Raw genomic sequence first — 18,151 nt, 5'->3', positions numbered from 1 at the left:
TTATATAAAACATTTAAAATAATAAGTGGGTGTTCTATTATGTAAACTTCTGTAATATATTATAAGACCAAACTTATCAGGATTAGTTTCAAATTGAGCCACCATGTATTGGTAGTTAACTGAAGCAAATATTTTTTTATTATTCCTTTGATTATTCACCGATTTTAATTTTTAAAACTAATTTGTAAACTCTATCTATGACCATTGAATTTGACGTATATAAGGAAAAAATTACTTTATTACTTCTTAAAAATTACTTTAGAGAAGTTAATGAAAATGAAAATTAACAGTTATTCAATTTTGTGGGTTTTATTAAAGAGATGGAACTTGATTAGTCACAGTAGTTAGCACATTTAAATACATGTAAAAAATGTAAATATATGAGGTTGGTCTTACTGTAACTGATTTGATTTTTAAAACTACTTTGTAAATTATATGATCATACACTTTGATGTATGTAAGCATAAACTATTTTTATTACTTCTTTAAAAATGACATTACAAAACTTAATGAAAATGAAGATTAGCACGTATTCAATTTGGGGTTCTATTAGATGGATGGAACTGGACTCGTCACAATGTTTAGCAAATATAAATAAATGTTAAAAATTTAAATATAGGAGGTTTCTCTCACCGAGGTGTTAATGTTTTTTCCGGCTGAGGAGCCTTGCTTATTTGTCCTCGCTCAGATGATGTGCAGGAATTTTTCGAACCTCCCTTGTTAACATGTTTATCCTGCATGTTAGAATCTTTTGTGATTCTGGAAGAAAGAATAACTTCAATTAATCCACTAAAAATTGAACAGTAGTGGATGAAAGAGAACTTCTAATAGCAAGTCATTGTAACAATTCTACTCATTTTTTTATATATATAAACTGTTTGTAAAAGACAATTTTATATAATTCATTTCATATTTAACAAATAAATTAAGGATCTCTTTCCAGAAATAGTTTAGAAACTTGTTGCCTGCATAAAGCAAAATAATTATTAAAACTAATATATGGTGCCAAAGGAAGGCATCTGTTGACCACTGCATTATATCTACATAGCACACTGTAATCACCATATATTCATTACATTTGTAGTAAATTATATAAAACATTTAAAATAATAAGTGGGTGTTCTATTATGTAAACTTCTGTAATATATTATAAGACCAAACTTATCAGGATTAGTTTCAAATTGAGCCACCATGTATTGGTAGTCAACTGAAGCAAATATTTTTTTTATTATTCCTTTGATTATTCACCGATTTTAATTTTTAAAACTAATTTGTAAACTCTATCTATGATCATTGAATTTGACGTATATAAGGAAAAAATTACTTTATTACTTCTTAAAAATTACTTTAGAGAAGTTAATGAAAATGAAAATTAACACTTATTCAATTTTGTGGGTTTTATTAAAGAGATGGAACTTGATTAGTCACAGTAGTTAGCACATTTAAATACATGTAAAAAATGTAAATATATGAGGTTGGTCTTACTGTAACTGATTTGATTATTGAAAACTACTTTGTAAATTATATGATCATACACTTTGATGTATGTAAGCATAAACTATTTTTATTACTTCTTTAAAAATGACATTACAAAACTTAATGAAAATGAAGATTAGCACGTATTCAATTTGGGGTTCTATTAGATGGATGGAACTGGACTCGTCACAATGTTTAGCAAATATAAATAAATGTTAAAAATTTAAATATAGGAGGTTTCTCTCACCGAGGTGTTAATGTTTTTTCCGGCTGAGGAGCCTTGCTTATTTGTCCTCGCTCAGATGATGTGCAGGAATTTTTCGAACCTCCCTTGTTAACATGTTTATCCTGCATGTTAGAATCTTTTGTGATTCTGGAAGAAAGAATAACTTCAATTAATCCACTAAAAATTGAACAGTAGTGGATGAAAGAGAACTTCTAATAGCAAGTCATTGTAACAATTCTACTCATTTTTTTATATATATAAACTGTTTGTATAAGACAATTTTATATAATTCATTTCATATTTAACAAATAAATTAAGGATCTCTTTCCAGAAATAGTTTAGAAACTTGTTGCCTGCATAAAGCATAATAATTATTAAAACTAATATATGGTGCCAAAGGAAGGCATCTGTTGACCACTGCATTATATCTACATAGCACACTGTAATCACCATATATTCATTACATTTGTAGTAAATTATATAAAACATTTAAAATAATAAGTGGGTGTTCTATTATGTAAACTTCTGTAATATATTATAAGACCAAACTTATCAGGATTAGTTTCAAATTGAGCCACCATGTATTGGTAGTCAACTGAAGCAAATATTTTTTTTATTATTCCTTTGATTATTCACCGATTTTAATTTTTAAAACTAATTTGTAAACTCTATCTATGATCATTGAATTTGACGTATATAAGGAAAAAATTACTTTATTACTTCTTAAAAATTACTTTAGAGAAGTTAATGAAAATGAAAATTAACAGTTATTCAATTTTGTGGGTTTCATTAAAGAGATGGAACTTGATTAGTCACAGTAGTTAGCACATTTAAATACATGTAAAAAATGTAAATATATGAGGTTGGTCTTACTGTAACTGATTTGATTATTAAAACTACTTTGTAAATTATATGATCATACACTTTGATGTATGTAAGCATAAACTATTTTTATTACTTCTTTAAAAATGACATTACAAAACTTAATGAAAATGAAGATTAGCACGTATTCAATTTGGGGTTCTATTAGATGGATGGAACTGGACTCGTCACAATGTTTAGCAAATATAAATAAATGTTAAAAATTTAAATATAGGAGGTTTCTCTCACCGAGGTGTTAATGTTTTTTCCGGCTGAGGAGCCTTGCTTATTTGTCCTCGCTCAGATGATGTGCAGGAATTTTTCGAACCTTCCTTGTTAACATGTTTATCCTGCATGTTAGAATCTTTTGTGATTCTGGAAGAAAGAATAACTTCAATTAATCCACTAAAAATTGAACAGTAGTGGATGAAAGAGAACTTCTAATAGCAAGTCATTGTAACAATTCTACTCATTTTTTTTATATATATAAACTGTTTGTAAAAGACAATTTTATATAATTCATTTCATATTTAACAAATAAATTAAGGATCTCTTTCCAGAAATAGTTTAGAAACTTGTTGTCTGCATAGAGCAAAATAATTATTAAAACTAATATATGGTGCCAAAGGAAGGCATCTGTTGACCACTGCATTATATCTACATAGCACACTGTAATCACCATATATTCATTACATTTGTAGTAAATTATATAAAACATTTAAAATAATAAGTGGGTGTTCTATTATGTAAACTTCTGTAATATATTATAAGACCAAACTTATCAGGATTAGTTTCAAATTGAGCCACCATGTATTGGTAGTCAACTGAAGCAAATATTTTTTTATTATTCCTTTGATTATTCACCGATTTTAATTTTTAAAACTAATTTGTAAACTCTATCTATGACCATTGAATTTGACATATATAAGGAAAAAATTACTTTATTACTTCTTAAAAATTACTTTAGAGAAGTTAATGAAAATGAAAATTAACAGTTATTCAATTTTGTGGGTTTTATTAAAGAGATGGAACTTGATTAGTCACAGTAGTTAGCACATTTAAATACATGTAAAAAATGTAAATATATGAGGTTGGTCTTACTGTAACTGATTTGATTATTAAAACTACTTTGTAAATTATATGATCATACACTTTGATGTATGTAAGCATAAACTATTTTTATTACTTCTTTAAAAATGACATTACAAAACTTAATGAAAATGAAGATTAGCACGTATTCAATTTGGGGTTCTATTAGATGGATGGAACTGGACTCGTCACAATGTTTAGCAAATATAAATAAATGTTAAAAATTTAAATATAGGAGGTTTCTCTCACCGAGGTGTTAATGTTTTTTCCGGCTGAGGAGCCTTGCTTATTTGTCCTCGCTCAGATGATGTGCAGGAATTTTTCGAACCTCCCTTGTTAACATGTTTATCCTGCATGTTAGAATCTTTTGTGATTCTGGAAGAAAGAATAACTTCAATTAATCCACTAAAAATTGAACAGTAGTGGATGAAAGAGAACTTCTAATAGCAAGTCATTGTAACAATTCTACTCATTTTTTTTATATATATAAACTGTTTGTAAAAGACAATTTTATATAATTCATTTCATATTTAACAAATAAATTAAGGATCTCTTTCCAGAAATAGTTTAGAAACTTGTTGTCTGCATAGAGCATAATAATTATTAAAACTAATATATGGTGCCAAAGGAAGGCATCTGTTGACCACTGCATTATATCTACATAGCACACTGTAATCACCATATATTCATTACATTTGTAGTAAATTATATAAAACATTTAAAATAATAAGTGGGTGTTCTATTATGTAAACTTCTGTAATATATTATAAGACCAAACTTATCAGGATTAGTTTCAAATTGAGCCACCATGTATTGGTAGTCAACTGAAGCAAATATTTTTTTTATTATTCCTTTGATTATTCACCGATTTTAATTTTTAAAACTAATTTGTAAACTCTATCTATGATCATTGAATTTGACGTATATAAGGAAAAAATTACTTTATTTCTTCTTAAAAATTACTTTAGAGAAGTTAATGAAAATGAAAATTAACAGTTATTCAATTTTGTGGGTTTCATTAAAGAGATGGAACTTGATTAGTGCCAGTGGTTAGCACATTTAAATACATGTAAAAAGTTTAAATATATGAGGTTAGTCTTACTGTAACTGATTTGATTTTGAAAACTACTTTGTAAATTATATGATCATACACTTTGATGTATGTAAGCATAAACTATTTTTATTACTTCTTTAAAAATGACAATACAAAACTTAATGAAAATGAAGATTAGCACGTATTCAATTTGGGGTTCTATTAGATGGATGGAACTGGACTCGTCACAATGTTTAGCAAATATAAATAAATGTTAAAAATTTAAATATAGGAGGTTTCTCTCACCGAGGTGTTAATGTTTTTTCCGGCTGAGGAGCCTTGCTTATTTGTCCTCGCTCAGATGATGTGCAGGAATTTTTCGAACCTCCCTTGTTAACATGTTTATCCTGCATGTTAGAAACTTTTGTGATTCTGGAAGAAAGAATAACTTCAATTAATCCACTAAAAATTGAACAGTAGTGGATGAAAGAGAACTTCTAATAGCAAGTCATTGTAACAATTCTACTCATTTTTTTTATATATATATAAACTGTTTGTAAAAGACAATTTTATATAATTCATTTCATATTTAACAAATAAATTAAGGATCTCTTTCCAGAAATAGTTTAGAAACTTGTTGTCTGCATAGAGCATAATAATTATTAAAACTAATATATGGTGCCAAAGGAAGGCATCTGTTGACCACTGCATTATATCTACATAGCACACTGTAATCACCATATATTCATTACATTTGTAGTAAATTATATAAAACATTTAAAATAATAAGTGGGTGTTCTATTATGTAAACTTCTGTAATATATTATAAGACCAAACTTATCAGGATTAGTTTAAAATTGAGCCCCCATGTATTGGTAGTCAACTGAAGCAAATATTTTTTTATTATTCCTTTGATTATTCACCGATTTTAATTTTTAAAACTAATTTGTAAACTCTATCTATGATCATTGAATTTGACGTATATAAGGAAAAAAATACTTTATTACTTCTTAAAAATTACTTTAGAGAAGTTAATGAAAATGAAAATTAACAGTTATTCAATTTTGTGGGTTTCATTAAAAAGATGGAACTTGATTAGTGCCAGTGGTTAGCACATTTAAATACATGTAAAAAGTTTAAATATATGAGGTTAGTCTTACTGTAACTGATTTGATTTTGAAAACTACTTTGTAAATTATATGATCATACACTTTGATGTATTGTAACCATAAACTATTTTTATTACTTCTTTAAAAATGACATTACAAAACTTAATGAAAATGAAGATTAGCACGTATTCAATTTTGGGTTCTATTAGATGGATGGAATTGGACTCGTCACAATGTTTAGCAAATATAAATAAATGTTAAAAATTTAAATATAGGAGGTTTCTCTCACCGAGGTGTTAATGTTTTTTCCGGCTGAGGAGCCTTGCTTATTTGTCCTCGCTCAGATGATGTGCAGGATTTCTTCGAACCTCCCTTGTTAACATGTTTATCCTGCATGTTAGAATCTTTTGTGATTCTGGAAGAAAGAATAAATTCAATTAATCCACTAAAAACTGAACAGTAGTGGATGAAAGAGAACTTCTAATAGCAAGTCATTGTAACAATTCTACTCATTTTTATATATATATATAAACTGTTTGTAAAAGTCAATTTTATATATTTCATTTCATATTTAACAAATAAATTAAGGATCTCTTTCCAGAAATAGTTTAGAAACCTGTTGTCTGCATAGAGCAAAATAATTATTAAAACTAATATATGGTGCCAAAGGAAGGCATCTGTTGACCACTGCATTATATCTACATAGCACACTGTAATCACCATATATTCATTACATTTGTAGTAAATTATATAAAACATTAAAAATAATAAGTGGGTGTTTTATTATGTAAACTTCTGTAATATATTAGAAGACCAAACTTATCAGGATTAGTTTCAAAAACTTAATATAATAGGTGGGTGTTCTATTTTGGAAACTTCTGTAATATATTTTAAAACCAACATATATTTTAAGGAAGCAACAAATTATTTTATTACTTCTTAAAAATTACTTTATAGAACTAAAAAAATTAAAATTAGAACTTATTCAATTTTGTGGGTTTTATTGAAGAAATGGAACTTGATTATTCACAGTGGTTAGCACTTTTAAATACATGTTTAAAATTTAAATATATGAGGTTACTCTCACTGAAACCACACAAAAAAATAAATAGTACATTTAAATAAATTTTAAAAATTTAAATATAGGAGGTGTCTCTTACTGAAGTTCGCCTGTTTTTTCCGGCTGAGGAGCCTTGCTTATTTTTCCTTGTTCAGGTGATGTGCATGACATGTTCAAACCTCCCTTTTTAACATGTTCACCCGGCATGTTAGAATCCTTGTTGGTTCTGGAAGAATTAATAACTTCAATTAATTGACAAAAACTTGAACAGTAGAGGATGTAAGGGAACTCCTGATTGCAAGTCATCGTAACAATTCTATTTAATTTTTATTTATATAAACTGTGTGTAAAAAACAATTTAATATAATTCATTTTATATCTTACAAATAAATTAAGGATCTCTTTCCAGAAATAGTTTGGAAACTTTTTGTTTGTATAGAGCAAAATAATTATTGAAACTAACATATGGTGCCAAAGGAAGGCATATGTTGACCAGTGCCTTATATCTACATAACACACTCTAATCAACATATCTTCACTACATTTGTAGTAAATTACATAAAACATTAAAAATAATAGGTGGGTGTTCTATTTTGTAAACTTCTATAATATATTTTAAGACTAAACGTGTCGGGATTAGTTTTGAAATTGAGCCACAATGTAATGGGAAGAAATTGAAGCAAATATTTTTTTTGCCTTTGATTATTTACAGATTTCACTTTTTAAAACTAATTTGTAGATTCTATGATCATCGAATATTATGCAAGGAAGCAAAAAATTAATTTAATACTTCTCTAAAAAGTACTTTATAGAACTTAATGAAAACGAAAGTCAGCACGTATTCAATTTATGGGTTTTATTAAAGAGATGGAACTTGACTCGTCACAGTGTTTAGCACATTTAAATACATGTTAAAAATTTAAATATATGAAGTTTTTCTTAGTGTAATGTGCATGAACTTTCACATTGAGAGGACTTGCTTAAATGACCTTCTCGAGGTGATTGTATTCAATTTGTGGGTAATAATGTTTTATGAATTTTTAAGTTTTTACTTAAAAATTGGATGAATATTTCATTCCGAATTCTTTTTTTTTGTTCATTGTTCTGGTATTTATCTTTTAATTATGTGTAAGTGTCGGCCGTCCACAGCCACGTGGTGCTCCCTGGCATGAGCAGTCTTTGACTCTCACTCTTAAAAACTACTCAAATGCAATCGACTGCTAATAACTTCCATTACACTCCTGGCCTGAAAACTATCTCATTATTGCAGTTGCATTATCAATGTCATAATGGATTATTTTTAGTTATGGCGATTGAAACCTAGTATGTTAACTTTCAAATTTCAAAATAAAACTGTTCTATTTGATTAGTAAATGGTTTTTCTCTTGCTGAATACTGTTAGATAAACTTATATGGCAGTACTACTCAACCTTTAGTATACAATGTCAATTTGGGTGAGTTTGTTAACCAGTCTTAAACAATGAAATTTTTTAATATGGAGACTATTGGCATTTCTGGCAAAATTATAACTTGACTATTTTTCAATACAGACCCAAAACAACAAGTGTTACACAACTATTAGATATATTTTTTATAATTATATAACTTTATAAATATTTCCTTGTATTTTTTTTGTGTAAAAATGTATCCTATGTTCAGAATAGCCCTCGTAGTATCGACCATTAAAAGGATTCAAGATAGCGGCCATTTGCATTTAAGCAATATCTTTACCTGGAGTGTTTCACAACATAAATAAAAATTGAAACTTTTTATAAAATTGCCAAGCAATTTCTGTTCATACTAATATTTTGATAATTTCAAGGTTTCAAGATGGCAGCCGCTAAATTGTTTTAGAAGTATACAATAATATTGATTTTTTATAAGTGATTTATTTATTTATTTTATTTATTAAACAGTTGTTTTACATAGTCTTGGCCTCACCAAGTTCAACAAAACTTGTCGGTGAGGTCCACTTGAAAAAGTATGTAGAATACATTGATACAAATATTCAAATTTTAATTTTCTTTTAATTTACTAAACTATAAACTCAAATTCGGCGGTTTAGGGCAGGCACTAGCTTAGATATCTTAGTATGTGTGATTTAAAATTATACACCCCAAAATGATATAGACAGATAACATTTTGGATGGATTGCTTTAAAAGAATTCTATAATATTACATACAAATGTATATGTTTAACATGATTTTGTCTTGTTATGATTCTAAATATTTAAAGTATTACAGTACATTAAAATGGAAACATCTTATATTCATTGTTCTATCAGTCTTGTGTAAATTACAAATCTAATCTAATAATACATCTATAGTTTGACATTTCGAGATGACAGCCACATGCGAAAACTATCTTATATCCGACTAAGCCGGAAGAGATATTTATAATTAAGATTGATTTTCAAGAGATCGGTTTAATAAGAATCTCATTTTCTGACAAAATAATTTATTTCTCTCAAGAGGACACGGCTTCAAGATTCCACCTCAAAACACAATAACATTCAGACTCCATCAAGATACAATCGGAAGCGATTTCAATTTTGACAATCACCTAACTTTAATATAAGTGACATATTTGTAAAACCCCAAGACTAAGGTACCATTATTTTTAACCTTTGAAATTGTGTATTGGTTTACATCCGACATAGAATGGAAATACTGCTTATACTACTTGGGCTTGTACTCATCCTCTCAAGAACATATGCAATTGTACATGTTGATTTCTAAGACCACAAAATTAAAATAGAACTTAAAAAATGAGTTACTATATCTCTTTATTGTTGATCGCTCAATCTTCCTGTATCATATTTTTTTATGTCAATAGAAGACCTTCACTTATTTTTGGCCCTAAGCTCGCGATTTTATACGTAGTTTGTGGAGATACTGTTGATTGCGGTGATCGACATAGATGCTTAATACGTACCACTAAAGATTGCTATACGTTGCAGTTGTTGTGCCACACAAGAATCGACGACTGCCGGAAGACAGTGTGTGGGAACGGTAACAGATAAATACCGTAAATAACAGAAAAAAATTCCAATTGAACTATTAAACCCATTTTAGAAGTAAACATTTCAATATTCACTCACAATTAAGTTCACAAAATGTATACCTGCATATTTTTATTTTAAAATATTAAATGTAAGTTATGTTTAATTATTTTTTTTATTATACATAAAATACTTTTTCTGCTTCTATACATACACCCTATAATTGCCTAGCTTACAGATCAGTTTCATAAATTAAATTGGTTCAAAATTAAAGGAAAACACAGAAAAATAAACTTGACCACAGAGGTGCTGCCATCCATCAAATACATTATAAAACATTTTTAAGTATTTTTGACCTCAATACACATGTGTTCACTTGAACACTTAAAATTTTCTGTTATACTTATTTTACAGTTATGACTAACGTACAGAAGAATATTGCTATGATTGCGCCTCAATCTCAATTTAAAGATGTATTAAAGAGGTGGAAACAGACTTAACACTGTGTTTAGCACATTTAAATAAATTTCACAAATTAAAATAAAAGAAGAAGGTAACATGAAAGCCCTCCTACAAAGTTAAATGTTTTTCTTACCGTGATGTGCATGGACTTTCACATTGAGAGTCCTTGCTTGAAGTCTCATTTTGAGTGGAATCTTTTTTAAGTGATCCACCAGACTTCCTCCTGTTTCTCTTTTTGCGATTTTTATCCATAGTATTAGAATTGTGGTTTATCCTGGAATACATAATAACTGTATGTAATTCAAAATAACTTTAACAATAGTGGATAGAAGGTAACTTATGGTAGAAAGTTATTGCCATAGTTCCATCAAACTTTTTTCAATATGTTACTGTTTTTGGAACCTGTTACCTTCAAAATATTCACGACTGCTATTGAGTTAACCTCTATGAGGTAATTTTACAGCCACCACTCTTCAGCTGGGTGCAGGTAAAGTATCAATAAATATATACAAGTATTTTTCACAATAAAGAGTTTTTCCACAACATTCATTGTGTAAATATTAATTATTGATAAGGACATTTGACAGTGAATAAAACAAATCTCTAGCAAAAGGATTTAAATTTTTAATTCAGCAATAATATTACATTGGTTAAGTCGTTGACCCTTATACTTGGATCTACAATATTTAAAATATGAGTCAGGTAATATTTACTGACAAATTTAGAAGACCGAGAATGAAAATTTTTGAAAATAAGTATCTTGTAGCCACCATAAATTGACACAGTATAGAGGATTAAAGCCTAATCTCATTCAAACTAACTAAACTACTGCAACCACAGGAATAATGGATATGTTAGGGACGTGTTTTATCCGGTCATAGCATCTAGAATCTAAAGTCACAATCTTCTTCAAATTTATGCATATACATATGAATGGGCTTATACATTATAACGTGAGCTTATGAACACAAAAACTGCCGTAATCATATATCGTAACTAAAATTTTACAGAAATGGTATTTGCACATACCGTGATGCGTTCATTAACCAGTTTTAACCAATAAAATATTTGAAGATTAAAGCATTTATGCACGATTTTAACTCTGATATTTCTTAATATACATCCAAAATTAAATTTTTTCTGAAAATTCTTATGTCATCATAAGCAACTTATATCTTCATACTTTTTTAATATCTCCTAAGATATCAAAATGGCTGCCAATAAAAATTTCAAAAAGTAATGGTTGTATTTCAGTCATTATATGTCGTAGAGAAAAACAATGTGTTTTAAAATTTTCAGGCCATCTAAAATCATCTTTGTTCTTACCTGTTTTTATATATCTCATGTAAAAACGTGTTCAGATATCATCCATATAGTTTTGACTCATATACAACAAAATTGGAGAAATAACTATGAATACCATAATTCCCATAGTTGTGAATAGATCCAAACAACATTTATATATAGCTTCATTATAGAGTTCGTTAACCAGTATTAAAAAATATATATATATATTTCATGATAGCATTTATTTGAATTTCTGGCAAAATTATACCTTAACTATTTTACAATAAAAAACCCAAAACAAAAAGTATTTTAAAACTGTTATAAAATTCTTTAAAATGTCTATTCTTACACATTTTTTAATGTCACAAGGTAAAGATAGTAGGTAGCCATTCAAACTTTGGAAAAGGAATAATTATAGCTAATTATTATGCATTGTAGAGCAAAACAAAAAATTGTTTTCTAGTCATTTGCAATAATGTTTGTTTTTGGTACTTTTAATTTCAGATATCTCTTAAAGGAAAATGGTTGAACAAGTTTTTAACATTTTCCTATATATTTAGTGTAATATTATAGGAAACATATTTGAACAATTATATATACTCGTATTTGAACAATTAAATTTTCCTCTAATACTAATTTTACAATTAGGGCAAGTACACAGATGAATAATGCAACTATGGCAAATCAAGGTCAATTTCAAGGTTTACCAAAGAAAATGAAGTTGACTTGTCACTGTGTTTAGCACATTTAAATAATGATCAAAATAATTTTCCTGTTACATTCAGTACTATCCCTTAAGCATGTGTTACTAATGCTGTCCCACATCAGCCCCACCATGCCTCCTGGCACCGGCAGTCCTCAATTTTTACTAATAAAAATGCTCAAATCTAATTGTCTACTAATAACTTCCATTGCACACCTCTCAAAAACCTGAAAGCTATCTCATTATTGCAATTAACTTATTCATGTCATAATGATTTATTTTTAGCTATGGTGATTAAAAATTGTATGCTAACTTTTAAATTTTGAAATATAATTATTCTATTCAATTAGTAAATGAATTTTCTCTTGCTGAAAACTGTTGGATAATCTTACATGCTGGTAATAGCCTTTCTGTAATACACAATGTAAGATAAGCTACCAGTTTCTGATATTACAAGTGTCATCAGCATCCACCTCTAGTCCTCTCGGAAGCAAATGTGTAAAACAACATTTTGTTATTAATAAAATAATGGTCCAATTGAAAAGAGAAAACAAACAATAAGGAGTGTTTTTACCTTCTCATTTTTTGTTCACAGTAACAGTGTATATGTTTAAATGCCGGGTCAACGGTTTTGGTCAAATAAAACATTTTTGTCTCGAATTAATAAATGTTAGAAATTAAAGTATAGTGAGGTGCCATAATAGGACTTCTACAAGTTAAATGTTTCTCTCACTGTGTTTGGCATAAGTCTCCAAGTTGAGGAGACTTGCTAGAAGGCTCTTTAAGAAGTGATTTGCTGGAATCTCCTTCTTGAGGTGATCTACCAGATTGCTTCTTCACCTCTCCCTTTTCGTTATTTCCATTCTTCATTTTACAATTGGAACAGGTTCTGGAATACATATTAACTGTGTTTAATTCAAAATAACTTGAGCAATAGTGGTAAATTATATTAGCAAGTAAATGCAATCATTCCATAAATCTTTTTTCAATATGTAAACTGTTTTTAGTAGTCATTTCACCAGATTTAACTTAAAACTTGATCAAGAGACACAAGTTCTTTCCAGAAATAGTCTACCAACCCTTTGTCTCTAGAGTGCAAAATAATTTTTTAAACAAACACATGGTGGCAAAGGGAAGAGTACAGGGGCCAGTGCCGTATATCTACCTGGAACTCTCCTAATCACTATATCTTCATCCTATTAGTAAAACGTTATACCTAAATAACACAAAATAACAGGAGAATTCTCCATTCTGCAAACTTCTGGAACATAAATTTAATATAAAAATGTAAAGTTGAACACTTAAAATTTACTCTCATACTTATTTTACAATTAGGACATACATTGTGATAAGCGGCTCATGTGGCACAGGACTAGAAGATTCTGGATCTTGAGGTGTTTCCCCAAGTTTCTTCATTTTTTCCTCTATTTGGCTGCTCCCCTTTCCCAATGTATTATAATTGTCATCAAACCTGGAAAATATAATAAGTTTAGTGATTCTAAACAATGCGACAATAGTGGATAGAAGGTACTGATGGCGAGAGAAAAGAAGAGACCTGGATTCTGGGCTATCTGAAAATTGCAGGCGCTACTACTAGTATGTTGCCGCGCCTTGTTTCGTAATTCCATTATTGTTTCACTGTTTTGATTGATTTGCGGTCTAATTGTTATGTTTTATAAGATAATTTAAATGACGGTACTGTTTTGATCAATTAAAATTGAGCAAAATTTATGTTTGTAATAAATTCTAATAATTAGGCTTTACAGTGGTTGTAAAGAAACAATAATTAAAGGAATGAATTGCTGAAATTGAAGGTTTTTTTATTGTTAAGATAACAATTACTAATGTCCATATATGTATAATGTAAATGTAGTGCTTTTATGTACCTATATAAAATTTAACATTGATACCTTACTGACTAACACAATATTGAATATACAGTAAACAAAAAACCTCTTACGCAAAAAAATAGGAACATTTGTAATTGGATAAAAAAATTTGCTTCAACAGCTTTACAAATACCACGTCAAAAGAAAATAATTATATTTTGCTAAAGTTGTAAATTGTTGAATATGAAACCGAGAGAACACAAATTAATCCTCCAATGGTAAGCATGTTTGGAAGATAACATAAAAAACTTACTGTTAGTAATGTTGAAATTAAAAGACTGAAATAATGGGCGCGTCTAAGATGAGTCACACTCTGCAGGAATGCTGCATTACTAAAAACAAATAACTCCATTGCTAGGATAAACAATTCGCAGGGTTGGCTGTGGGGCGAAGAGCCTGAAATTACCGCGCGGCAACACACTAGTACACAGCTGCCGGCACGGGCCAGGTCTCTTCTTTTCTCTCGCCACCAGTAACGTATGGTAGAAAATAATTGCTATGATTCCATAAATCCTTTTTTCAACATGTGAACTGTTTTTAGAAGTAATTTCAACAGATTTAACTTAAAACTTGACCAAGATACTCAAGTTCTCTTTCTAGAAATATTCTAATAACCCTTTGTCTTCATAATAAAAAATAATTATTAAAACTAACACATGGCGGAAAATGGAAGTGTAAGGGGCCAGTGCTGTATATTTAATTGGCACTCTCCTAATCACAATATCTTCATCCCATTAGTAAAATCTTACAAGTACAAAATATAAAATAATAGGAGAATGCTCCATTCTGCAAATCCCTTTAACATAAATTTAATAAAAATATTTTAAGTTGAACACTTAAAATTTTCTCTCATACTTAGAAACGAAAACTGCTACACATTCACATAACTCGTTTGAATTCCCAAGTTGGAGGGTAATGTTCGCTTCTTCTTTTCCAGATGATTCTTTTGCTATTGTTTTGATGATTTTCTTCAATTGCTTCTTTACCTTTCCAGTTTTGTAATTTTTCATTTTCTTAGAGCCGTCAGACATTCTGGAATACATGATAACTGTATTTAATTCCAAACAACTTGAACAATAGTTGATAGAAAGTAACTTAAGGTAGCGAGTAAATGCAATAATTCTATCAATCTTTTTTTCATTATATGAACTGCTTTTAGAGGATTAGTAATTGGTTCTTGTTAGTTGCAAGTACTTGTTACCACAAGTAATTGCAATAATTCTTTCATATCTGCCTACCGCAATCACCCTCATAATGGGTTTTTCAGATTTTTTTTATTTTTCCCAATCATGACCTGCAGAATTCAAAACCAGCATAATTCGAAAATTTATGTATGTAATATGGCAGAACTTGTACATAGTTTGGATAAGTTTTTTACTTAGTCTTAAACAATTAAATTTTCAAGATAGCCGCCATTCACATTTAAGCAAAAATTTAAACTCTTAAACTGAACACTTGATGACTTAAAACTGCCTTTCATACTTATTTTACAATTAGGACATACACTGTGATAGAAACTTCTAGTTCATTGGAGGAAGTGCTTGGATTTTCAATTTGAATCCAATTTTTTTGTAAATCTCCTTCTTGAGGAGTTTCCCCACATCTCTTCTCTGCCTCTTGCATGTGGCTGCATCCCTCTATTGTATTAGAATTGTCATCACTTCTGGAATATATAATAAATGTATTAAATTCTAAACAACTTAAACAATAGTGGATGGAAGGTAACCCATGGTAGAAAGTAATTGCTATAATTCCATCAAACTTTTTTCAATATGTAAACTGTTTTTTTTAGTTGTTGTTTCAATAGAATTAAATTTAAACTTGACCAAGAAACTAAGGTCCTCTTTTTCAGGCCCTTGAGACTTAAGTGTATGGAAATAGGCCATTCCATAGAAGAAGAAGAAGGTCCTCTTTCCAGAAATAGTCTATCAACCCTTTGTCTCTATAGTGAAAAATAATTGTTTAAACAAACAACCCTGTGGTGGCAAAGGGAAGAGTACAGGGGCTAGTGCCATATATCTAACTGGCACTCTCCTAATCATTATATCTTCATTCCATTATTAAAATTTTACGTGTAAATAATAAAAATTAAGGGCGAATTCTACATTCTGCAAACCTCTGTAACATAATTTAATACAAATATATTCGCTTAAACACTTAAAGTTTCCTCTATACTTATCTTAAAATTAGGACAAGTGTGTTTAGCACATTTAAATAAATGTTAAACATTACAGTAAATGAGGTAACAAAATGGCCCTGTTATTAACAAGTTATATATTTATCTTACTGCGATTGGCAGGATCTTCCTTTATTATAGATCTTGTTTGAAGCCTCATTTTTAGGGTAACTGCTAGCTTTTGGATGTGATATGCCAGATTTTGTTTCTCCTCTTTTACGCTTCTGTTTCATTTTCTTAGATTTTGGAGGCATTCTGCAATACATAATAACTGCGTTTAATTCAAAATTACATTAAAAATAGTAGGTACAAGGCAACTTATTTAGCAAGTAATTGCAATAATTTTATCAATATTTTTTCAATACTTTAACTGTTTTTAGAACACATTTCTATAGAATCAACATTATTCTCTACCAAGAAACTAAGGTTTTCTTTCCAGAAATATTTTGGCAACACTTTGTCTTTATATTGAAAAATAATGACTAAAACAAACAGGTGTACACAAACAAACAAACAGAGGTGTATAATGACTAGTGCCCTATACTTAACTGGATCTTCCTAATCACCATATCTTCATCCCATTAATGAGCACTTACATATAAACAATATAAATAATAAATAATAGGTAGGAGCAATGTACTGTAAATCTGTGCAAAATAATATAAGACAATAATGTATTCATCCGTACACTTAAACATTTCTTTCATATTTTACCATTAGGATAGGCACACAGATGATATTTGCTACAATGGCCCCTCAAAATCAACTTCAAGACCTTAGATCGTTGTTATGTTTAGGACATTTAAATAAATGTTAAAAAATAATGTAAAGGAGCTATAATGATAGCCCTGCTGCGAATTACATGTTTCCCTTACAGTGATTTGCAGGACTGTCCACGTGAAGAGGATTTGCTAGAGTCTCAATGTTGATTGGGCTTTCTTGAACGTCTACAATGAGGGGACTCGATGGAACCTCCTTCTTAAGGTGATCAACTACATTTTTAACCTTTCCCTTTTTGCTATCTCCATCCATTTCCTTAGAATGCAAGAGATTCCGGAGTACATAATAACTGCATTTAACTCAAATCAACTTAAACAATAGTGGATGAAACGAAACTTATAGCTTATGGCTGCAAGTAATTGTGATAATCCTATCAAGTTTTGTCAATATGTGAACTGTTTTTAGAAGTGTTTTGAATATAATTAATTTGAATCTTCACAAAGAAACTATGAATTTAGAATCAGAAGTATCTTTATTTAATTATTTAACACAGTGAACATAAATGGTGTTATAATATTAAAAATAAGTTAATTAAGTATCCCTAACATAATTATACTTGACATACTTAACACATAAAATTACAAGAACATGACAATATATTAGCTTATTATGTTTTAATGAAAACTAAAAACTATACAATAGATCACTCACAGAAAACAGTCTATGTACATAAATCAACACTTATTTATACAAATAGAGAGAAAGAATTATTTTAACTCATTTTTTATTACAATTTGTTTCACAAAATTAAGAGACGGAAGATGGTAAATTGGAGAAGTGTTAAATTTATTAAATGATCTTTAAGTTTTAGTTTGAGTATTTTATAGTTTTCTACTAACTTTAAATAATTTAGTGGTAAATTATACAATTGTACACCCATATATTTTGTGTTTTACAGAAGAATTGTAAACTATGTTGAAGTACAGAAATATTACTTTTATTTCTATTGTTATATTGATGTATCACTATTTAATTCAATATAATTTACTTGAATTTTT

The 18,151-nt window shown here is 28.9% G+C and overlaps 1 protein-coding gene across 6 annotated transcripts in view; it reads right to left on the bottom strand.

The window, feature by feature from the left end:
- The window catches only part of LOC124368894 (muscle M-line assembly protein unc-89-like), a 28,666-nt gene extending 11,723 nt beyond the window's left edge, over positions 1-16,943 (bottom strand). For 2 of the 6 annotated variants that reach the window (XM_046826399.1, XM_046826400.1), the window contains exons 1-13: positions 16,485-16,938; positions 15,702-15,860; positions 15,053-15,229; positions 13,651-13,779; positions 13,042-13,197; positions 10,452-10,592; positions 6,955-7,080; positions 6,084-6,209; positions 4,992-5,117; positions 3,902-4,027; positions 2,813-2,938; positions 1,724-1,849; positions 634-759 (exon numbers count right to left, since the gene is read on the bottom strand). In XM_046826399.1, the coding sequence (XP_046682355.1) occupies positions 634-759; positions 1,724-1,849; positions 2,813-2,938; positions 3,902-4,027; positions 4,992-5,117; positions 6,084-6,209; positions 6,955-7,080; positions 10,452-10,592; positions 13,042-13,197; positions 13,651-13,779; positions 15,053-15,229; positions 15,702-15,860; positions 16,485-16,639 (1,799 nt within the window). In that variant the 5' untranslated portion in view covers positions 16,640-16,938. Of the gene's footprint in view, positions 1-633; positions 760-1,723; positions 1,850-2,812; positions 2,939-3,901; positions 4,028-4,991; positions 5,118-6,083; positions 6,210-6,954; positions 7,081-10,451; positions 10,593-13,041; positions 13,198-13,650; positions 13,780-15,052; positions 15,230-15,701; positions 15,861-16,484 lie in introns of all 6 variants that reach the window. The other 4 variants (XM_046826401.1, XM_046826396.1, XM_046826397.1 and 1 more) reach the window with 4 other exon arrangements.
- Positions 16,944-18,151: the final 1,208 nt, after the last annotated feature.

This window comes from Homalodisca vitripennis, chromosome X (genome assembly GCF_021130785.1).
Source record: "Homalodisca vitripennis isolate AUS2020 chromosome X, UT_GWSS_2.1, whole genome shotgun sequence".
In the NCBI taxonomy this organism is placed as follows: Eukaryota; Metazoa; Arthropoda; class Insecta; order Hemiptera; family Cicadellidae; genus Homalodisca; species Homalodisca vitripennis.
This window is presented reverse-complemented; position numbering and strand designations above follow the sequence as displayed.